This window comes from Aulostomus chinensis, chromosome 2 (genome assembly GCF_037954235.1).
Source record: "Aulostomus chinensis isolate RoL2024-O1b breed Wild chromosome 2, RoL_Achi_v1.0, whole genome shotgun sequence".
In the NCBI taxonomy this organism is placed as follows: Eukaryota; Metazoa; Chordata; class Actinopteri; order Syngnathiformes; family Aulostomidae; genus Aulostomus; species Aulostomus chinensis.
In genome coordinates, this window is record NC_141321.1 from 1267889 (window position 1) to 1290791 (window position 22903).

At 44.8% G+C, this 22903-nt stretch overlaps 2 protein-coding genes and 1 pseudogene across 16 annotated transcripts in view; 2 read left to right on the top strand and 1 right to left on the bottom strand.

Moving 5' to 3' along the window:
- The window catches only part of sh3gl3a (SH3-domain GRB2-like 3a), a 44258-nt gene extending 39890 nt beyond the window's left edge, over window positions 1-4368 (top strand). For 4 of the 5 annotated variants that reach the window (XM_086222159.1, XM_086222180.1, XM_086222150.1 and 1 more), the window contains one exon: window positions 1045-4368. In XM_086222159.1, coding sequence (XP_086078285.1) covers window positions 1045-1247 — 203 coding nt within the window. In that variant the 3' untranslated portion in view covers window positions 1248-4368. The remainder of the gene's footprint in view (window positions 1-1044) is intronic. The other variant, XM_086222191.1, reaches the window with a different exon arrangement.
- Window positions 4369-5544: 1176 nt separating this feature from the next.
- LOC147268726 (gap junction delta-2 protein pseudogene) lies at window positions 5545-6753 on the bottom strand (annotated as a pseudogene).
- A 2507-nt stretch (window positions 6754-9260) lies between these two features.
- lmnl3 (lamin L3) lies at window positions 9261-20894 on the top strand. Of its 11 annotated transcripts, XM_086222249.1 has the most exons (12): window positions 9261-9864; window positions 12789-12945; window positions 14676-14801; window positions 14928-15098; window positions 15170-15295; window positions 16092-16312; window positions 16389-16677; window positions 18249-18356; window positions 18433-18549; window positions 18755-18862; window positions 18964-19016; window positions 20715-20894. In XM_086222249.1, the coding sequence occupies exons 1-11, from the start codon at window positions 9485-9487 to the stop codon at window positions 18997-18999; spliced, it is 1839 nt and encodes a 612-aa protein (XP_086078375.1). In that variant the 5' UTR covers window positions 9261-9484; the 3' UTR covers window positions 19000-19016; window positions 20715-20894. The 11 variants fall into 11 exon arrangements, 10 of the variants coding, with proteins under 10 accessions (XP_086078375.1, XP_086078364.1, XP_086078353.1 ...); XR_015118954.1 differs by having other exon boundaries at window positions 18755-19016; XM_086222238.1 differs by having other exon boundaries at window positions 18964-20894.
- Window positions 20895-22903: the final 2009 nt, after the last annotated feature.

Genomic DNA, 22903 nt, shown 5'->3' on the forward strand with positions numbered 1-22903 from the left:
AAAACACATACCAACTTGAAAGCCACTAGCACCTAGGACTCTGGAAGAGTGTGTGTGTGTGCATGACTTTGTTTTGTCTTGTGTGTCTCACCATCTCCATGTGTGTTCATGTCCCACCCAGCTGATCATATAAGCTCCGTCTAGCTGGTGTGGACTGATGGTGCCATCATCCTGAGTATGGTACGCTGACACCTACTTGTCAATGAATATGTACTGCTTCCAGCCCTCAATCACAGACCCCTCATTTTTCATCAGTGGGTGAAGTTTGCTACGTTTTTATGGAGATTGTTTGTATTGACAACTGAGCAACAGTCCTATTGGGTGGTCTACTTCACTCCTTTATTGATATATTCAAGGTTAAGTCACTCATGAGCAGTTTTTGGAAGAAACACTCAGTTTCAGCCATTGTCTCAGACATGACACGTGTCCACTACCTTACTGATAGAGCTCTGAAATCACTGACTCATTATAAACTGATCATCTGTAATGTGGATCAGCACACTGGTATTGTGACATATACAACATACAACATTATCCTAAACTTTAACCGCCTCATCCAACCCTCATGGTGATAAAAAAGTCACAAATAAAATCACTTGTTGCACTTGTATTCATGGTGATGATGTCATCATCACGCTCAGACCAGTTGAGCATGTTGAATCCTGAGTGACGTGTATTGGCAGCGCTGCCCCTCATTTAAGCATTTGTTGCAGTATGTTTCTGGTATTGATAACATTAAGCAGACAAGTGCTGCACCTTCCTGTCCTCAGCGGTGTGTGTGTGTGTGTGTGGGGGGGGTCCTAAATTGTCATGGAGATAGATTATTATGAACTCCACCCACTAATGGAAATTGAATGGGGGTTGAGAGCTCTGTTAGAAGTTTGAAAGTGAACCTGGAGTTTATTCCCAATTTGGTTAAAACTACTGAAGGTCTTGTTATGGTGTTATGGGTGAACACAGCACATGTTGAAGTCACATTTCTTGATCATGGAAACATATCAGGACAATTTCATGTATGAGGTCATTTCCTGTGTTGGGCTGCAGAGTCAGAGGTTCTGGACCAGCCGTGCTGTCGCTCCCTCTACAGCTTTGAGCCAGAGAATGAGGGTGAGCTGGGCTTCAAAGAGGGCACCATCATTATCCTCACTAACCAGATTGATGAGAACTGGTATGAGGGCATGATCAACGGCGAGTCTGGCTTTTTCCCCATCAACTACGTGGAGGTGATGGTCCCCCTGCCAAAGTGAAGATGCTCACAAGACCTCTACAAACACTTAGCCTCTGTTCTCCTCAACCTGAGGCCACATGGAATCTCCACAGTGCCCGCTGTGCCCCGAACTAGATTCTGTGAGCTGACTCTCACTCTGAGACAGAGGAAGAAGTTTAGTTCCAAATCAGCTGAAGATTATATGTTGCAGATTTTTTTTGTATTTTTCAGTGGATATTTATGCACCTGAAGCCAACTGAAACAGAGCCATTAACTGGGACGCTTCACCAGGCTCTGCCTTGTCAGGCTCCTCCTCATCAGGTATCTCCTCACAAGGCTCCACCTTGCTAGCTGCTACCTGGGTGGGCATGTCCCTCAGATTCCTGCATCATTTTTGGGTGTATAGCTGGACCAGATTTCACTCTTATTCAAGAGCTGATTTCACATCCTGGGCTTTTGGTCTGCAACAATTTTAGCAACATTCCAGGGGTTTATTCATTGCATGCCCCCCCCCCCCAAAAAAAAAAATAAAGTCAGAACATCAATCCCCTCTTTACATCCTGCATCTAGGTGTCCCAAACCTTTGTCAGCCACCCTGGGTCTTCGTCAGGCATTCTGGGCTTTCATCAGGTGTCCTGAGTCTTTGTAAGTCATTCTGGGCCCCTGCCACACATCCTGACCCTTTCTCAGGCATCCTGGGCCTTTATAAAGCGTCCTGGGACTTCATCAGGCATCCTAGGCCTTTGTCAGTGGTCCTGGGACACTATCAAGTGTCTTGCATGTTATTCAGGCATCACAGTCCTTCACCAGGTGTCCGGAGCCTTTGTCAAGGATCCTGGGCCTCAACCAGGTGTCCTGGACCCTCATCAGGCGTCCTGGGCCTTCATCAGATGCCCTGGGCTTTGTTAGGCATCCTGGGCTTTGTAAGGCCTTCTGAGTCTCTGCCAGGCATCTTGTGCCTTCATCAGGCATCCTGAATCCTCATCAGTCATCCTGAACCACTGCCAGGTGTCCTTTATCTTCTTCAGGCATCCTGACCCTTTGTCGGGCATCCTGGGCCTTCATCAGGCATCCTGAGCCCTCGGCAGATGTGCTGGACCTCTGCCAGGTGTCCTGGATCTTCTTCGGGTGTCCTGGGCCTTTGTCAGGTGTCCTGAGCCTCTGTCAGGCATCCTAACCCTTCATCAGGTGTCCTGGGCCTTTGCCAGGCCTTCTGAGCCCTCAGCAGGTGTCCAAGACCTCTGCTAGGTGTCCTGGATCTTCTTCAGGTGTCCTGGGCCTCTGCCAAGAGTCCTGGACCTTTTTCAAGCAACCCTAACTCTAGCCCTCCGCCTCTACCATGTGTCCTGGGACTTCATCAGATGTCCTGGACCTTCATCAGGTATTCCGGGCCTTTGTCAAGTGTTCTGACCCTTGGTCAGGCATTCTGGGCCTCTGTCAGGCATGCTGACCCTCCATCAGGCATCCTGTACCTTCATCAAGCATCCCTTGGCCTCCCAGATGGGGTCTGCTGCATCACTGCATCACTGACGCTTGTCTCAATCTGGCCAGTTATGATCACATAATCAGTTAACAGGTTACCTATATTCCCTCAGCCAGTTGGTGTGATGATGTCTGGTGTTGAGCTGCCAAATGTCAATCTGGATTCAGGTAAGAGAACATAAACAAGCCCTGATCAGCTAATAAAGCCTTCGCTTAGCCTTGGCTTTGTTAGTTTCATGTACCTCAGTGAGTGTGAAGCCTTACGTGGCCTTCAGCTGAAGTTCTGCCAAGGTTAAAGGATCTTTACGGGTTATTCATCCTCCATCTTGTTTTGCTAGCTTGGTTGTGCTCATGATAACATCACACTCTTCACATTTGCTCTCACTCCCTGATGGCCTCAGAGTGTTTGATGATGTTATCATAAGTGAAATGTGAAATGTTGTCAGCTTTTCCCTCTCACACAAACATTTTAGTGGCATTTCTGTGTGTTTTTAATCACGTGTAGTTGAACTGTGGTTGGAAGGCAATCATGTGATGATGTTCACCTGCTGCCATTACCCCTGTTTTTCTTCCTTAACTCTGCTGTCTCTGAAGGTCATTGCAATTGGAATGACCTTCTTCTTATGTTGCACCTATATTGTAGTGCTCCACTCTAAAAACAGGAGAGTGCTGCCCTGAAACTTAAGAATGTACCAACTCCACATGTTCAATGTCATGTTAGTGTTGCTTTTGTAAGCCGTCAAAGGTCCTGCGATGTAATCAAACGGGTCTTCTCCCAGGATTGATGGACTCTGTCTGAGCTAAACATGGTCAGACAGCTTTTTCTTTATCACAAAGAAACTCTTACTTAATGTTTGTTTCATTCATTCTAACAGCAGCATGAAAGATGATAGTCCAACTTCTGTCTCAAACTTCTTCTTCTTCTTCTTCTTCTTCTTCTTCTTGTGGTTGTTACATAATTTCCTCATGAATTTTGGAATAAAATCAAAAGTCATCTAACTCTGTTTACACCATGTTGTTAGGTTTCCAGTGTTCTGTGAATTATCTGGCAAAAATCTGTTGAGACTATAGAAGTGTAGCCTGACAGGATAGTGCTCTGTGACTCTGATGGGGAGAATAACTCTTTCAAGACCCTTTGCACCCTTCAACCTGAAATATAAATAGACCAACCAAGTCCAACAGTAGAGATCCAATGGCAGTGATGATGCCAAGGAAGAGGATGTTCACAGCAACTCTGAAATGCTTTTTCTTCTGCAAGTTTGACACTCCATCTCATGTTTTTTTGGGGGTTTTTTTGTGGGCGCTGGGGGATGGTCCAATTGGTTTGTGATATCTTAGACGATTGACAACATCGTATGTAAAACGTATGTTTGCTTGCTCAAATGTTCATAGTGTTGCAAAATAAAGGGGAGTGTGATCATTTATTTTGGATCTGGGGAGATCACATACTTTGAAGAGCATTAAAACCTTCATCTGGTTTCATGCTAGAAGCCACATTACCAAGGACTGGTCAGACTGGTCAGCCCTGATCCTCTGTTTGCCCTCTCTGCTCATTTGATATCTAACATCAAAACAGCATGCTAATTTTTTTATGCAAAAGATGTTTTGTAGATGTTGTAAATGAATATATGTATAAATTTATTGCGGAAATAAATGACTAGCACATATTTACCAACAATTACCACATGGTTTTTTGTTTGTGTGCAATGGTCCAGTGATTGGTCTGCTTGTTTGCTGCAGGATATGTGCCCAAAGCTTCTTGAAAAAAGGTTTTTCAATAAAACCTTCATCTCATCACTGAGGGGGAAAAAAAATCACTGAACTGTTGTGGCTGAACTAATTTTAGACCCCTCTGTTTATGTGGGCCTCACCAAACAGTTGAATGACAAAATACATTGATAAATGAATACCAAAAAAACTCAGGAAATACTATGAAGCATTTTCTAACGGCTTTTTATTTGGAAGTTAGTCACTGAGAGTGTTCTGATCCGGTTCACACCTGGACGCTCAGAAAGCACAGAAGATCACAGCAAATGTTGATGTATCTTTTACCAGATTATGAGCATGAATTTTCTTTGTGTTCTTTCATCACGCTATGGGAAACACACTGACATCTAACTTGACAGGACTGATCATTTGGTTGATTGATTAATTAATTGAATCTACCTCCAAATTTGGACTTGGGACAGACTGAATAAGCAGGTGATGACAAACTCTTCAAGTTCATCTGAGACAGCAGGACAGAAGCATGTAGTAAAAATGATAATCATTGATGTGCACCAACATTTTAATTTTGTTAAATGAAGTCAGACAATCAAATCTATGTGAGCAAGTGGCCAGAGGTGAGGTGTTTATCGTCCTCAACTCTTGAAATCAAACTTACCTGTCATCATAAAAAGGCTCCCTCAGCTTTGGTGCATAAACTAGCATTTATTAGCAGCAAGAGTTTGGTTTGGTGAGCTTGATCCAGGTAGAAGGAGTTGATGGAGCACGGCATGTGATTGCCTTTACATGAAGTAATAAATACACTGAACACATTTGAGACAGAACCAATAACTACAGTCCTACTTCATTTCAAAACCTCTGAGAGGAATTTTGGTCAACCTCAAAATTTACCATTTTCATTCCAACCCTATTAGCGTTAGTGAGGTGGAACCAGTCGACTACAGGGGACATCTATCATACATTTTTCTACCTCAAAACCAATTCAGTGAAGGCAAGTAGAAGGTAGATTTTGTTGGTGACACCTTTGGCTCTTGATATTCTGAACGTGGATGAATCTAGTTTGAAACTATTTTCTTTCAAAGAAACCATGCCACTAAAACTGTGGATTAGCCTGATTCATGGTTTATGTGCTATATCCAGACCTCAGCACCCCTCTGTTCAGACACCCTCCCCTCCCTCTTACTCCTCAGGGGTTGCCTTTCCTCTTTATGGCAGTCCTGTCTTTTTGGATACTCCTGTCTGGACTCTCTGGCTTCCCCTGATGTCTTCTTCATTCTGCCAAAATTGGCAGCAAAGGTCCAGTCTGGCTGGTGACCCACCACCAAGTCTAAAGTGGGTAAGGAGGTGGTGCTGGTCACATCCTTAAAACCTAGAGTGGAGGTGAGGTAGGGGCTGTCTGGTGCAAAGGTTTCGTAGCCCCCTGTCATACCTGGACAGCCTCCCCATGATGCTGTCTCCCCCATCCTGACTGCCTGGCGGAATTTCTTCCAACCCAGATGGTTGAGCTCCAGCAGGTTGAGCAGGATGCAGAAAACTCCCACGCAGAACATGAAGAGGAGGAAAATGGTCTTCTCTGTGGGCCTGGAGACGTAGCAGTCCACTTGCTGGCTGCAGGGTGCAGAAGAACACAGAAAGTGGACTGGCACCTGGAAACCAAATAGCTTCCACTGGGCCAGGACAAAGCCCACCTCCAGAACAGCACGGAGGCACACATGGAGGACATAACACTTGGACAGGACACCTCCAGAGACCACAGGACCCTCTGCTGTCTCCTCTTTGTAGCTGCAGTCTTGAGCTTGACTGAAGGGTACTTTGATGTCAGTGTCTGCCCCCTGTAAGCTCTGGACAGTGATGCCCTCCAGGACATCTGCCAGACTGTGACCCAAATGCTTATGGGAGCGAATGGAGCAGCTGTCTGAGTCACAGCTCCGATCATTGGCCACCTGTCCACCGTCTAGCCCAACATCCAGGCCTGCCCGTCCAGGGTAGTCCCTGCACCCTTGCCCCTGCCTCTGGGTGGTGCTCTGGGGCATCTTTGACAAGTTGTGCCACGTGTAGATGATGAAGCAGAGAGATGGTGTCGAGACACTGATGATGTGGAAGACCCAGAAGCGTGGTTGTGAAATGGGTGCAAATGCATCATAGCAGACTGTGGAACACCCAGGCTGCATCGTGTTGCACACAAACATCTCCTGCTCATCGGTGTACACATCTTCAGTCGCCACAGCGACAATGAGCAGCCGAAATATGACCATGACGGTGAGCCACAGACGGCCAATCATGGTGGAGTGCTGGTGTACAGCATCCAGCAGGCGCTTGAGCAGAGTCCACTCCGTCATGGTGGTCTGTGGCCGCCAGCTGCCTCGAGGAGGGACAGGCTGCCTGGAGAAGAGCTGTCTGCTAGGGACACGTCCACCTCTCCTACAAACCCTGAATCTAAACTAGAACAACCCACATAAACCACTTTGCTCTTGAGTTTCCCTGCTGCCTTTCATTTCTCAGCCAGCTGGTTTGTCACCAGCCAGCAGAGCAAACCTTCCTGACTGTAGCTGCAGTAGACATCCTCCCTGCCTCCAGAGGGGTGGAGCTGGCCCATCTATCATAGATAAGGATGTCCACTTGGAACACTCACTGTCTGTTATGTCTTTGGGATCCATTTTAAACCCAGCAGACGTGGCTGTCCTCTCATGGAGGACCCACTGATAGTGCCGACTGAGAGCATTCTTCACTGATTAGCCCTCTGACAGCTAATCATGCAGAGCTGCACTGGAAACACTAGTGCAGATGACCAGCATGCCTCACATCACATCCTGAAGAACACTTGAAGATGATGGGTGCACCAAAAATCAAGAAACAAGGACACCCCCCTCACACACAAACACCCCACCCTCCTATCTGTTGTTTAAAAAAAGACCCTTTAAAGGTCTGCAGACATCACATCTGTGTGCCCCCCAGATAAAACTCTCAATGACCCTTGCCTTTACTGTCACTCTCTGGTCTCTCCACCACTTTCTATTTATGACCTAGATAGAAACACATATGATGTCACAGAAGAGCTTCTAACATGGGAGCTCAGCAGACCAATGTGGCCTGGACCATCCTGGACGAGGGCTCCAGTAGGAAGCAGGAAAAAACCCAGAGGAGACATTCACGAGATATTTAGCTTCAGATCTTCTCACAGAATGTTGACTTTTCTGTTTAAGATGTCAATTCAGAAAAATTGAGCATTTTTCCCAAATGACACCAATATGCTTCTGTACATCCATGGACATTTTGACATTTTTAGTGTGTAAAAAGAAAAATTGGCCCTGCAAGACTTCACTCCATCCTCAAACACGCACACATGCACACACATGTATGTTTTTTTAACCAATGCAACTCATGGTTGAACTACACAGTTAACATTCATTCATCTTCAAATCAGTAATCAACTGGAAAGCCATGAGTGGCTTTAAGTGGGCCCTCCCATCCATCGGGGCATGACACAGCACAGTAGATCATGCAATGTGTGGAGGACTAACACATCCACAATGTGGCGTGAAAGTCACCTACTGCATCCAGCAGGTGGCACTATGACCAAGGGTCAACACTGACTTGTAGATATCTTCATGGAACATACATTTTCACCAAGATGGAATTTTGTGAAGAGTCTCTTGAATGTTTGAGCATATTGAGTTCTGAGCAAGGTGAGCGGTTGACCTGACCACTGAGAAGAATCATTCCTCCACCTGAAGACTGGAGATTTATGATGAATCTATGTGACTATGTGTATGTGACTGTGTGTTTATGTGAGAGTGTGTGAGTGATTGTGTGAGTTTGAGAGAGTGTGAGAGAGAGTGTGTGAGTATGAACAAGTCTGTGTATGTGTGTGTGAGAGAGGGAGAGAGAGAGATTGTGTGAGTGTGTATATGCGTGTGCATGAGAGAATGTCCATCCATCCATCCATCCATCCATCCATCGTCATCTTCCGCTTATTCCTTACTAGTAAGAGTTGCGGGGGGATGGAGCCTATCCCAGCATCTACAGGTGAGAGGTGGGGTTCACCCTGGACAGGTCGCCAGTCCATCACAGGGCCAACACATAGAGACAGACAACCATTCACACTCACAGTCACACCTACAGTCAATTTAGAGTATCAATCAGCCTCGTCCCCTCTTGATGTCTTTGGACGGTGGGAGGAAGCCGGAGTACCCGGAGTGAGAGAATGTGTATGTACATATTGGTGTGTGAGAGAATGTGAGTGTGTGAATCTGTGTGGGTGGGTGGGTGGTTGTGTGAATGTACTGGTGTGTATAAGTGTATGTATGCGTTGTTTTGTATATGATGGAGTGTGTGTGTTTGTGAGTGAGTTTGTGTATGTGAGAGTGTACAGGAGTGTGAGTGTGCGTGTGTGTGTGTTGGTGTGTCATTGTGTATGTGAGTCTGTGAGTTAGAGCCAGTTTGGGAGTGCTTGGGTGTATGTATGTGAGAGAGACAGAGAGAGTTTACTGAAGTTAAGCAGACATACTGATAAACCGGACTTTTATGTTGCTGAGTGTATTTTAAGTGTATTTAAAATGTTGTCACTTCTTTTAACCTGGATGACCTGTTCCCACCTGGATGCCTTTTTCTCTGTTCCATGATTGTTATTAAATTATTTATTTCATACTTTTTTCTGAATGCACTTTGATAAATGCACCATTTGAAAGACATCACTCCTAAAATAATGTGTCAAAGTAAGATCACGCAGACGGATATCATTGTCGTTTTGTATTCATTTGTTTGAATTTCCCCGTCGTGGCACTAAAACAGGGATATCTTATTTTGAAAATATCTCCGGAAATACTTTGCATCGTTTTTCAATGCCCCTCAAGTGCGCCCAGTGCGTCTACTAGTAACAGTGATTGGCGTCAGCTGCGCGTGCCGTCTCCAGTGTGAACGCGTCGTCGCACGTTGTGACGAGCGGTACCGGGTTTCGCTAGTTCGGCCCGTTCCCGGGGAGCTCCCAGTACATGCGGCCTTGGTTTCGTCAACGACTCGACCCATCAGTGTGGGTTATTGCCGAGCTTTGTGAAGCCCGCCGCCACCACCATGGCCTCCGCCACCTCCACCCCGTCCAGCGGGCGCTCCGCCAACCGCCGCAGCTGCGCGGCGGGTCATTCCGCGCCCAGTAGCCGGAGCCCAACCTGCCGCTCCCGCATCCAGGAGAAAGATGACCTCCGACATCTCAACGACCGCCTCGCCAACTATATCCAACGTGTGCAGGAGCTGGAGAGCGAGCGGTCCTCCATGCTGCTGCAGCTGGAGGAGAAGGATGAGTCCAAAAGTCGAGAGATGGGTAACGTGCGGCGACTGTATGAGGAGGAGCTGGCCGACGTCAGGAGGTCCCTGGACGAGCTGGCTGGGGAGAGGGCCCGCCTGCAGATAGACTACGGCAATGTGTGCGCCGACTACAGCAAGCTCCAGGCCAGGTGTGTGTTTGTGATATAATTTATAATCCGTATACAAATTGTTCAATTTGCCATGTCTGAGTTTGTATTATTGATATCACAATTTAAAGAACTCAAATAGAAATGTTGTAGCACTTCATTGTATAAATTGATCAAAAAAATGCAAGATATTGTTTGATAACATGAAGTAATATCAAAACAAACTATTTAAACAAATTTCTGTATTTATGAACATGCAGTGATAAAATAAGAAAAAATAAGTTTCTAGAGTGAATATTTGATCCGAAGATGAGTTTTAACTGGAAATATGAGTCTCTAATAAAGACTGATGTGAGCTTGTAAACATGGACACTAACAGCTTTGAAAAAGAATCAGTTTTATTTCCACATCAGCTCTTACATCCATCACTAAAGTTGAATAACCTTTTAATGAGGGTAAGTGTTAAAAGGCTCTGAAATCCCAACCTCGGTATGTTTGACATAGGGGTGTGGAGTCCTGTTGGGGGTCTGCTCTGGTCTCAAATTGTGCAATCCTGTTCAATGGAGATCACAATTTATGATCCAAAAGGATGGGACGAGTCTGTAAGATGGCAGCAAGCAAGGCGGATGGACAAGTTGGTCCAGGGACCTCCTGACGTCGGCCAGTGGTCCAAGTTACAGGGGACCATAATAACTAACGGACAGGCAGATGAAACGCTGCTCTTATAAAACTGTTAAGGTCACCATGTGACTGCACTGTGTTACATTTACATAGCCCAGACTCAAGAGTTTACAGTCAGGTTTGATATGAAGCTAATGATGCTAACAGTCACATAGCAACATTAATGCTGCGGACTCACCATCCCCCAGACTGCTTAACAGCGTCAAGCTCGCACTGCAAATGCTGCTCACCACTCCTCTTTAATGGCAGCTTTTTACAGAAGGTGGAAACTACAAACATGGCAGCACAGATGGTCGAGTCTAAAAGATATTTAGGAGTCGGTTTCATTTTACCAGTATAAAACAGGAGAACCCCTGATTAAATACTTAATTACTATTAAATAATAATAGACGATTCAATCATCTCTGGAAAAAAATCATCCTGATCATCCATTCAGTCACTGATTGGTCCTTGAACAACCAGGTACTTATGCAAGGATGTTTTTTGTGGACTTCAATTGTGCTTTTGATACACTCTTCCTCCTTCAGACTGTTGTCCAAACTGCATAGTCTGTGTATCGGTGAGCACACCTGCAGATGGATAAGAGATTTTCTCACTGATCGTCTGCAGTCAGTCAGACTGGGGTTCCATCCCTCCTCGGTCCTGACAGTGAGCAATAGTGATAGACTGATGTGGAATTTTAGGGCCGATTTCGATTCCAGTTCTTTTCCATCACCCTTAGCCGATGGCTGATTAGGGACTGCTGATTTTCTTGAGCTGATACTGCTTTTGCCCCCTCAATTCATATGAAAAAAATAACCCAATGATAACAAATATTACAGGTCAAGAAACAATTTATTGAACAGTGCAGTTTAAATAAACTAAACACACGTATTTAAACATAAATAAAACAAATATTTTAATATAAATAAAACAACTGTATCACAACAAGCCTTCCCCAAAGTGGGCTCAGTGAAATGTTGCCACACTGGGTTTCGTTCAGCAGCCATCTGTATAAAAAAATAAAAACACAGATTAGTATCAATCTTTTAGTATCATCTGGCATTCATGTCACCCTTTCATCAGTATCTACAACACAGCCTTGATGATGCATTGCCGACATATAGGACGGATATAATCATTGCAAAATTTCCTTCCTAAGTGTGTGTGTGCAGTAGGGCTGCAACTAACGACTATTTCAATAGTCGACTAGTCACCGACTATTGAAACGAGTAGTCGACTATAATAAGTCTCCCTCGGGACGAAAAGAATTTTGAAAAATTCAATTGGCTGGCGCGCTCGCGTGTGTGTTGTCCAGTGAGAAGCAGACTGATGCAGCCACTGTCTGCTCCAAAGACCCTTTATTTCCTGTCTGCTGTCACTGTGTGGTGAGTCAATGATGTTGCGTTGACTGTGTGTTCACACCAAACGCGAACGCAAATTTCGCGTCGCGTCATTCGCGCGAATTTGATCATTCTAGTGTCCATTTGTGTCATTCGCGCGAATAAGTGAATTTGCTCACCTCCCGAGTAGCGAGTATTTCCGACTACGTTTCTTTGCGCCATTTCGCCATGAATATTCAAACAACTGTTGCGTTGTACCTGCTGCGGAAGTCCGAAATAGGTCGGAAAACTAAACGCCGTCGTATGTGGGTTAACAACGCCATCTAGAGGCGAGCTCAGCTCGGTGAAGTTCACCGCTCGGTGAACCGAGCTCCTCCGGGGGCTGCGGTGGAGAACTGCCGCTTCCAGCGGTGTTTTTGGATGACGACTGGCCAGTTTAACGACCTGCTAGCTAGGATCGGTGACAGGATTTCACGAATGGACACCAACTTATTCAACTGGTTCTTGTAATTTTGACACGTAGTGTCGTATCGCACCAGGTTCCCACTCATAGTCAAAATCAACTTGTCCTCCATCTTGTTTCAGTCAGCTGTGACGTCGGGACATCCTCAACGCTGATTGGGTGTCTTGACGTGAATCTTTCGCCAAAGTTGAATATTTTCAATGGCGAAATTTCACCTCGCGAATTCCGCACTGCGAAGTGCAATTAAAGAATACACTGACGCAGATTGTGCTGCAGAAATGTTAAGTACAGTAAATTTACTTCAATACTGTCCACCACTGTAAATATCTTTTCAAAAACTGCTGTTTCATTACATGATTTCTATTGAGATGTTTTGTTTTGTTTTTTTTTTAATTAAAAATCGGGACGGTTCAAAATGGTTTTCTGGACGTTTTCGGGAGGATGGGGAAAAAAGTTAGTTTTAACCCCTGATATGACCTCTGACCTTGTCCCCTCCTCAGGAACCAGAAGAAGGAGACGGATCTGGCCAATGCCTTGATACAGTGGAGCAAAGTTGAAGCTGCACTGAGTGCTAAGGATGCAGAGTTCATGAGGCTGTTGTCGGAGAACAGCCGGCTGAAGGACAGCGTGGCAGACCTGCAGGGCCAGCTGGAGAATGTAGGAACTAACTTGTTGTTTAGTTTCAGCATTGATGTGCACATTTCTAAAATTATTATCTTCTAGTAGTATGAAAACATGTCTGGCTCAGTAATTGTTAGTAGGCCAGCTAATTTGCTTGTATAAATATTTCATTAATATTTTCTTTCTTTTAATTCATATTATCCTTTCTTCTTCCCCCTGAAAATGCTGCTGAAACTATTTAAATTTCCCCTGTGTTATAAAGTATTCTTATTCTTATTAAAGAAAGTAGTTATAATGAAGAGTAGCATCTATTATGGCGCTGAACTTGCTTGCTTACTAGCTTAACTTGTATTATGACTACAGGTTAGCTTTGTCACACATTCCGCCAGAGATCACTAACATTAGTCCCTTTTCAAGAAGCTGTATCATACCAGAATGTCATCAAGTCCGGGCTGCCAAGGGGAGCTCATCCTTCTCCAGAAATCCCTGCCACTTGTCGATTGCTGCAGCTCACCATCTGACACTTTTAGATGAAGCTAGGGGAAGTTGAGCCAAACAAGCCAGTCTGCTCCCATTCACAGACAATGTCAGGATTGATTCAAGTTAGTTTTGATAGAAGCCAACCCCAAAGCAACGTTGTACATATTTGTTGTCTTGAACTGGCAGCTTCTTTGTCATTCTGATAGAACACTAACTTGTGGCCTCGAGTCTCCTGTGTGATTCTGTTACTGCACAATGTCATCTAAGCTGATCAAAACTTCCACTAGCATGTTGCTCAGGTACTACAAGCTAGCTTGGAATTCTCAGTCAGAGGCAACAAGACCAGAGAGGACATCTGTGGTGGAAAGTAAGAGAACCACTGACCATGTTAATGTGGATCCTATGATCTGATTTAACGACCTGATTCAGACAATGATTACATTTACAACAAATACCAAATTCCATATATCAAATAGAGGTTGCATCCCTCTAAAAGCTGTGCATTCCACAGTGACCATGAAATTATGACCTTTTCACTACTTAAATTTTTAAATTCTTCCAGAAGGTCCGGTGGAAGTTAAAGCCAAATTTGAAGAAATTCCCTCCAGTAGTTCCAGAGGGATCTGAGTGATAGGTGATGGTGGCTAGCATGGGAAACCAGACCCATAACGACCTCCATTTGGGATAGAGTGTAGACTGGTAGTCCCAGTGGACGTGGTGTGGGTGCATTTAGAACTAGTTGAGCTGTCTTAAACAAGCCAGCACTGACGTTACTGTATGATGTAAATGTAAAAAAAAACAGTGCTACGCCTTGTTGTTAATGACTCATGTGGACCTTGTGAAGTACATCTAAGGATAAAGAGTGGAATAAGTACACTGAATTAATGCTTGCTTTACCATTTTCTTCACCAAAAGGGCAAACTAATAATTTTCTACCAAACCCTGCTGGTTGTAAAGCACACATTTACCTTCAATTCGTAGTTTTGGGCATTTTTCATGTTCCAGCTTTAATATCTATATATAAAAGTATCAAGAACTGCTTGGATTGCTTCATCAAATTCCAACATGGCCACAACGAGTGAGCTACCTTAAATGAGTGCTTTACTTCTGAGTCGCCAAACACGCCACTCCCACTCATCCCTGATGATATGAAAATTTTACTTGTGGAATCGTTAAAATGACTCAGGTCGCCAGACTGAAACTCTGTGAATCTGTGTTGGACTAGATGTCAATCAGCCCACCAATGAATCAAATCAATCTGATGAAAGTGTGTGCTTCCTCACCAGGTAGAGGGCATTCTGACAGAGGCTAAGAATCAGCTGAGCTCTGAGATCCTGAGAAGGGTGGACATGGAGAACCAGGTGCAAACACTCAAAGAACAGTTGGAACTCCACAGGAACATCAATGAACAGGTGTGTGTGTGTGATGCACTGATCAGTGTCCGTCAGCTGCAGCTTACACAAGTGCCGCTGGGCCTTGTATTTGATGGGTATTCTAAGCTGTTACCTGAGACGGATCTTTGTCCAATTCTTTCATAGGAAATCCTGGAGATCCGCAGCAGACATGAAAGCCGTCTGATGGAGGTGGACTCAGGGCGACGACGAGAGTTTGAGAGTCAACTAGCGGAGGCGATGCAGCAGCTCCGGGAGGAGCACGAGTCTCAGCTGAAGCAGTACAAAGATGAGCTGGAGCGGACGTTCAGCTCCAAGGTAGCAGAGTGAGACCTTCTAAAGGCTCTGACACTTGAAAAGGGCTGCATGGCATTCTTTCTTCATTGCAGCTCCAGAACGCTCAGCAGGCTGCGTTGGACAAAAACAATGTTGCATCAGCCACCAAAGATGAGTTGGAAGCCACTAAAGTGAGAGTGGAGACACTCAGCTCCCAGCTGCAGCAGCACCAAAAAGATGTAAGCACTCCACAACCACACAAACATCAAGACCTACCATGTAGATTCAGGTGTTTTTCAGTGTCAGGGAAAGAAGGTTGCAACCTCATTGAACCCTGCCTATGTATATCCTGGGGAGTCCTGAATCACCCACAATCCTCTGGGCACATAATGTGAGAGAATTGTACATAATGAGCAAAACAAAGGTGAAGCACCAGCATGGCTGGTGGTGCAGTGACCAGGTCACCTCGGTTGAAGTCAGGTTCCAACTCAGTAAATATGTAGAAATAATAAAAAGCAGATTTCCTTTTCTGGCTTAAGAGCAGAAGTATACACTCACTTTTTTGAAGGTAAAAGCTTTGTAACGCACCAGTTTGAGGTAAATGTCATACTTTCGCTACTGATTCACTGTTACTACTACCTGTACTGACTCATTTACCAATACTGATGCTCGTTACTACTTTTTAAATTTTAGCATAGAATTGAAGGTGGGACACAAGGACACACAATTATGTTTGGGTCCAAGAATGAGTGACGCCACATCCCCTCAGACCTACAGCCCTCTGAAGGAGTCTGCATGAGAGGAACACACTCCTCATCCTTTTTAGACCATGAAAATTATGTCAAAATGACATCAAACAAGTGACAAGTTTGTCACCTGTGCACGTGTGTCCTATGTGTTGGTCAGTATTTTCTGAGGGTTAAACTTGTTCAATGAAAGTGAGAATAATTAGCATTCCCTCTAACCTGCTACAGCATCATGCTACAACCAGTTAGTTGAAAAACCTGATCGGTCGTGCTCTTGTCTCTCTTTCAGAAACTGGTGTTGGAGGCCCGTTTGCAGGATCTTGAGAGGACTGTTGATAGAGAACGGGAGGTCTGGCAGCAGAAACTGGGTCAGAAGGAGCAGGAGCTGCTGAGTATGAGGAGCCAGATGTACAGCCAGCTGGAGGACTATGAGAACCTGCTGGATGTCAAACTGGCCCTGGACATGGAGATTAATGCCTACAGGAAGATGCTGGAGGTTGAGGAACAGAGGTTTGGATTTGTCTTCTAGCCCTTTGAATGTCTGTCCATCAGAACTTGGAATCTGGATCTTGGGTGTGTCTGTCAGGTTGCAGCTGACTCCCAGCCCTCCTCGAGCTGCAGCCATCCCCCGGACACATGAACAGAGCAGTCGCAAGCTTCGAGGGAAGAAAAGGAAACATGATGGAGCCTCCGGAAGCTCCCCCGCCTCTAAAATGGCCAATCATCCAGCAGAGCATGCAGCAGTGGGCGTGGCCGAGGTTGACGTGGACGGAAAATACGTTTGCCTGAAGAACCTTTCTGAGACGGTAAAATGGTTTCTCCCCTTCATGAATGACTGTGACTCTTCTACACCAGCTAGCCAGGAACTGCCAGAGGTGAGGTGGTGATTTACTAACTAAACCAGATCTCAGGTGTCCTAAGTCCACTCAGCTGTTCTCCCTCAGCTTTTTCAGGCTTTTGGGTGGTTAGCTACAGGATAGTGGAGCAGACGGGTATGACCAAAATGCCAGCAGAGGAGACATGAAGCAAATGTGCAAGCAAGGGTATGAGGCTGGTAGTTCTTGGAACTTTCGCAATAATTCAATCAAAGCTTTTTGACTGAACCCAACCTGAAAAAACATGAGTACAATTCGTGTTTCACATTCTCAACCAGCAGGGGGCAGCATACTGCCTCAAAGCTTGGCTGTCCATCCTCATTTTAAGAGAAGACATGCTAGCTTCTGCAGGATGAGGTGAGGTTGGAACACTACAATTTCATTTGGCAGATGCTTTTGTCCAAAACGGCGTACAACACAAGCAAGAATTAAGACTGGAGGGAAAACCTTGGTTACTATGACAAAGTGCTTCAGGTTGGATTGGCCACTGGTGCTGCCATCTAGTGGCAGAAGTGACACTTTTTTTTTCTTAAATCCACCTGTAGATCTACACTCTCAGGTCAGACTTCCCTTTGCTGGAGGAGAGAGTGTATCACTTACACTTGGTAACTCTTGCTTCTGTGAGCACAGCCGCAGGGCTCTCTCTGTTAAGGAGGCTTCTTGGTGGGAGGAGCCTTTAAAATCAGGTCCTCCAGATACGATGCATTTGCACACTTCATTGGAAGACCTGTCATTGAAAAGGTTTTGCCTTATAACTTGAAGAGTCTGTGAGAAGGATTCAGTCCTGGTGGTCCTAGAAACAGAAATGTGGTCTGATGGTGTAGCATCATTGACATGCAGACCCTTCAGCTGCTTCTGTGATGGTGCAAAATATCCTGGGACTAGACCTGAGATGAGTAGACTCATGGCACCTTCACGCCACAGTGACTCAGCATGGCCCCCTTGTGGAATAAAGTGGTATTATGAGATCAGCTTGACGAGCATCAAATCAAAAGCCTTTGTCATTGTATAGCATACAAAGAAATTGGAGTGCAACTCCCTTGGTGTAATTTTTCAAATGACAGTGCAAAAGTTTATATATATATATATATATATATATATATATATATATATATATATATATATATATATATATATATATATATATATATATATATATATATATATTAGAGCAGCGAAATATCAAAGGTGAAACATAGTGATGTGAATTTAAAATTGCACATGGAGATTGAACAGTTATTGCACTTGAATGAAAGCAACCATTATTGCACATTATTTTCTGTTGATTATCAATGATCAATATACATAAACACATGATTGCAGGGGTGAACAGAGTCCTTGATTATGTTGACTGCTCTGCTGAGGTAGCGAGAGCTGGCAATGTCCTCTAGGCTGGGCAGAGAGCAACCAGTGATTTTCTGGGCTGTGCTTACAGCCCTTGTTAAGGTTCTTTTCATTTTCAGAATTTGTTTCGTTTTAGTAAATTCATATTTAATGTCAAAAGGAAATGATTTATTATAGTGAGCAGCATTACTTTTGGAATATGAATGTGTTTGTCCTGATGCCTCTAGGAGCAGTCACTAGGAGGCTGGGTGGTTCAGAGGATGTACTCGGACTCTGGAGACATCATCTTCCCCCTCCCCTCATCCTGTGTCCTAGCTGGGGGACAGAAGCTCACGGTAAGCATGTCTCTGGTAAAAGCAGTGTTCCTGTCAACACTCTGTAAACCAGTGTGTGTGTTGGTGTGATCGGTAGATCTGGGCTGCAGGTGCAAAGGCAGAGGCTGAACCTGGGGACCTGGTTCTGCAGGGCCACAGGAGCTGGGGCCCCATCACTGACGTGAGGGTGGTCCTCCTTAATCCCAGTTTGGAGGTAGGTGAAGCAGACCCGACACCCTGCCTTCCCCTCCTCCTCCCTCAACAATTGTCCATCATCTGTACGGAATCTTCCTCATGAGTTTCAACAAATTAAATGAAAAAAGGTCACCCCATTTATAAAAGCAGAATTCGGGTCAAGTCGTGCTGCCCAAGTTGTACCTCAGGAGTGGCGAGTGTGCATGTATGTTTTTCCTTCTAAGGAGGTTGCAGAGCGGAGAGTGTGTGTGCAGAGCCGAGGAGGCCAGGATAGTGAACCGGAGTTCGAAGAGATCGTTGAGGGCAGTGACATCCAGCACTTTAGCAGACAGGTACAAAAAGACCTGAATGTCTGTCACGAGGGTCACAGGAGTCCCAAGGCTCCCGTCACGTTAAGTTTGTTGATGTTGTGTTTCCTCTGCTGACACTGAAGCCAAAGAGGAAGAAGAAATGCTGTTCTGTGTCCTGAGTCAAAGCAGACAGCAGGTGGGTGAAGACCCCTGCTGGAGACACTGTGTGCTGCCTGGCTTGTGAAGCTTTTCATCAGCACGCCAATGGCTGCATTCCAGCATGCTGCTAAAGTCTGTCGCCATGATGCTTCCATTAATCAACACACTTACCCCAGCCCAGCACTTTTTACACATGGAACACGTGTGTACAAATGTGTGTGCTCCCCTTTGTTTTCATTTCTTTCTGTTTTTGTTTGTGTGTGTCATAAAGATGACAGATGGATGGATGGATGGTGTTTTAGTTGACCCTCAATGAGGTCCTCACTGTGGGGAATGTGGGCTTGTCTTGTTCGCCCCGTTGGGCCCACTACAAACGCTGCACAAGGAATGCCGGAGAGCTACTAGAGGTCACCAGGTTACATTTATAATGTCCTCCGCGGGGAAATTGTTGTTCCTTTGTTCAGTTGAACATGAAGAGAACTGCTAATGAAGTTTCCTATGTAAGAGGTCCTTCATCTAGTCTCTAACCTCCTGATATAACAGACGCACATTAGTTAGGCTTCCTTTATATGTCCCACCACTTGTCAGCATGCACATTAGCCACTAGTACTATTACTACTGCTATTACTGCTACTGCTACCACTACTTCTACTACTATTATTACGACTGAATGAAACTATAAACCAACAGAGCTGTTAATTTGAGTGACTCTGTGTGACCAGGAGTCAACCAGCACTTAGGCATCTCATCCCACCATCACGCCAGCCATGTTCCCAGTAACACTTGTGGGGTAGAAAACAAAGTCGACCCATCGAGTGTGATGACGCACAAACATCTTCCAGTTTTAAAAAGATTTCAGGTAAAAGTCCACTCAGTATGTCAACAGCAGAGGGGCACCAGAGTGTATCTGATGACATCATCAGGTCTTGTTTCTTGAGCAAGGTCCTGTTGGAGCACTGCAGAGCAATCCAATGTTCTAATTACTGTATTGCTCTGCCCATCACCAGGTACCTGTTTGTGCATCTCATCTTCATTATCTTCACAAGTATCACCCACCTCACCCTCAGTATTCCTCTGTAATCACAGCTGTATTTGAGATTGGCTTCAGCTATCAAAAAATTTCCATTAAATAATAGGACGCCGCTGGTTGATGACATCATGGCGTAAAGCTGTAAATCTGATACTGCAGTGGCCCTTATATGTGAGGTCACATCGGCTTCATGTTCATTCACGAGCTGCTTTGACCATTCAAGTGTGAATGAGAGCGGGATATTCACGTGTGCATTTCCTCATCCCAAATTACTTGAAGCTCACAGGATTTTATAAATCTGAATATTTTTTGTGCACGTCCTTTTTTTTGTGCATGCACTTTTCTAATAAGGATGACATGGCCTGCTTTTATAAATGTGGCCCCAGAACATCAGTGAAGTCACTGACATACATTTCCTCAAATAGAAAGTCAACTACTGATTGAATGAACTTTGAATATTATCAAAACTCAAATTGCAAAACATTTGTCTTGGGTTTTGGGTTTGTGCTTGTGTTGAGATGACTTATTTCACTCAGTCGTATGTAGGTTCTCTTCAGGTGATGCCTGTAGTGCCATGAAGCTTGAGGTCAGTCTGTTATCCAGTGTGTTACTGACTCCATCTACTGGCTTTGTGTTCAGGGCTAACCAGAAGCTGGTATCACACCACACAAGTGATCTCAGCCCAGTAACCTTCTTTTCCCTCAGGATCTATCGAAGGAGGCCAGCTGTGCTGTCATGTGATTGCTTGTCCATCGTCTGTTCTCCAATGCCAAAGCCTTACTGCAGTGTTCCCCCAATAGCAGAGGATGGGAGTTTATCTTCCGTCTGACCTCATTTAATTGTATGTGTGAAATCTGTAAGCTAAATAAAGTTTTTCTAAGCAAAGTTGAGTCACCATATTTATTACAACAGGAGAAAGTGCATTGAGTTCTGTTGAGAAGTGATGTTGAAAGTGTTACTTGGATGAGTCCAAGTAGTATGTAGTATAGACACTGTACGTTCATAGTGGCCTTGGTTCCGCCAGCCAACACTGTCCCACCACACATCCGTATCCCAAAAGTTCAGCATGCATGATCAGCTGATTGATCTGGTGTTTGAAAAGGGTGAAGACCACTGTTGCAGTTTGTTGGAGCAAAGAGATGGTCTGCAATCATGTTGGCCTCTTTGAGGTGACACTGTACACGACCTTAGCAAATGTCATTTTGGGGTTGGGTGCATTCAAACAGTCTGTTATGCTCAGGAAGAATATCAGATGGGACGCACAAAAGGAAAGATACTTGAGGAGAGATGTGACGTCAGTTTTATATGTTTGTGTCTCCAAATCCCTCCATCACTCTGTGCTGGCTCTGTCCTCATAGAGCTGGTCTAGAATCTGCCTTTTTCTATGAAACTCCACCCAGCAATTCTCCATGAACCAGCACATCTTAGACAGCAGAGATGAAAACCTTCCTTTACCAGTAAGGAAGGTGGAGCAGATCCAGGCTCAATGGGGACAGACGTCTGCTTTGACCTGCTGAAGAAAGGCAGAGTGAGAGGAAAAGTAGGGAGAGGCAGAGTACATGGACAGACAGAAAGGAGGGAGCGAGACAAGAGAAGCTGACAGGAAAGCAGGACAAAAGAGAGGGATGAGGGTGAGATGGAGGACAGGCATAGAGAGAAAGGAGGCAGAGGGTGGACAGAAAGATGGAGAAGAGACTGAATAGAGGGAGAGGGAAAGAGATGAGTGATTGACAGATTGGGACCTTTTAAGAGGCAGAGAAAGATGATCAGAAAGGCAGGGATGGAAGATGGGGAAAAAACGACAATAATGGTAAACTAGCTACCAATAACATCTACCATCTACTGAAGCATAACCTTCTGCAAATTATGAGCATTAAAGTGCTAATACTGATACAAATCATGCTGATATCACTACTAGTGGTAGTACTACTAGTACCAATACCTTCAACAGCTGTATCAGTCAGGGATCTGGGATGCGAGAAAACACTGAGACTCAGGGGAAGAAGTCAAGTCAACATGCGGTTATAAAACATGAATGAGGACAGGAGAGAGAGGCCCAGTGCATCATGGCTGTTTCTGTGCTATGATGAGCCCTGAAACCTGACTGGAAATCCTCTAATAGGCTTTTGCTTTGAAGAAAGTCACAAAGCTGTTCAGCAGCTGCTTTCTCCAGAGTCTTGAAAAGAAAAGGAAGATCACATACTGGTCTGTAGTTGGTAGAACTTCTAAATTACTGCTACTTTAAAGGACTGTGGAATGTGACCAGATGACAGTGACATGTTGATCATATCTAAAAGAGTTGCTAACTAGGCATAAAGAGTCTTTAACCAGTTTAGTAGGGTGACAGAGTCTAGGTGACAGGAAGATGGTTTAGAGGAAGACATTGTTGTACTAAGTTGGTGGAAGTCAGTGGGATAAGTCCAGGTGTGTGTCTGGCCTGCATGCATCTCTAAGGTTCACCTGGTATCAGCTGATAGCAGGAGGAGACTAATTTGATCTCTAATAGTGACGTTTGATCATTAAAAGCTGATAAATTCATTGCTACTCAGGGAAATATGAGCACTTAGCTCAGTAGAGCTGTGGCTCTGTCAGTCTGGCTACAGTGCCGAAGAAAAACCTGGGCTTGTTCTTGTGTTCCTTTATTAATGCTCAGTAATCAGCCGCTTTAGTCTGAGTTTTAAGGCTCTCTAGCCAGATCACACCTGACTCTCGCAGTGTGGAGCAGTGCCATATCTTGTCCAGGTACTGAGCTGTTTGTTTCAGCTGTCGGGCGAAGAGTGAAATAGCTCCAAGCACAATGGTGACTTTCCTCTTTGACAGCATCTTTAGACAGCCTCCCTACAAATGTGTCAGGGCCTGACTGAGTGTCTGCGTAACTGAGTTAGTGACCAAGC

Coding starts and splice junctions, on each gene's coding strand:
- lmnl3 (XM_086222203.1), top strand. CDS start 9,485: ATGGCCTCCGCCACCTCCACCCCGTCCAGCGGGCGCTCCGCCAACCGC. Junction 12,946..14,675: donor TGCAGGGCCAGCTGGAGAAT/GTAGGAACTAAC, acceptor CTTCCTCACCAG/GTAGAGGGCATTCTGACAGA. Junction 18,550..18,754: donor TCCTTAATCCCAGTTTGGAG/GTAGGTGAAGCA, acceptor TTTCCTTCTAAG/GAGGTTGCAGAGCGGAGAGT.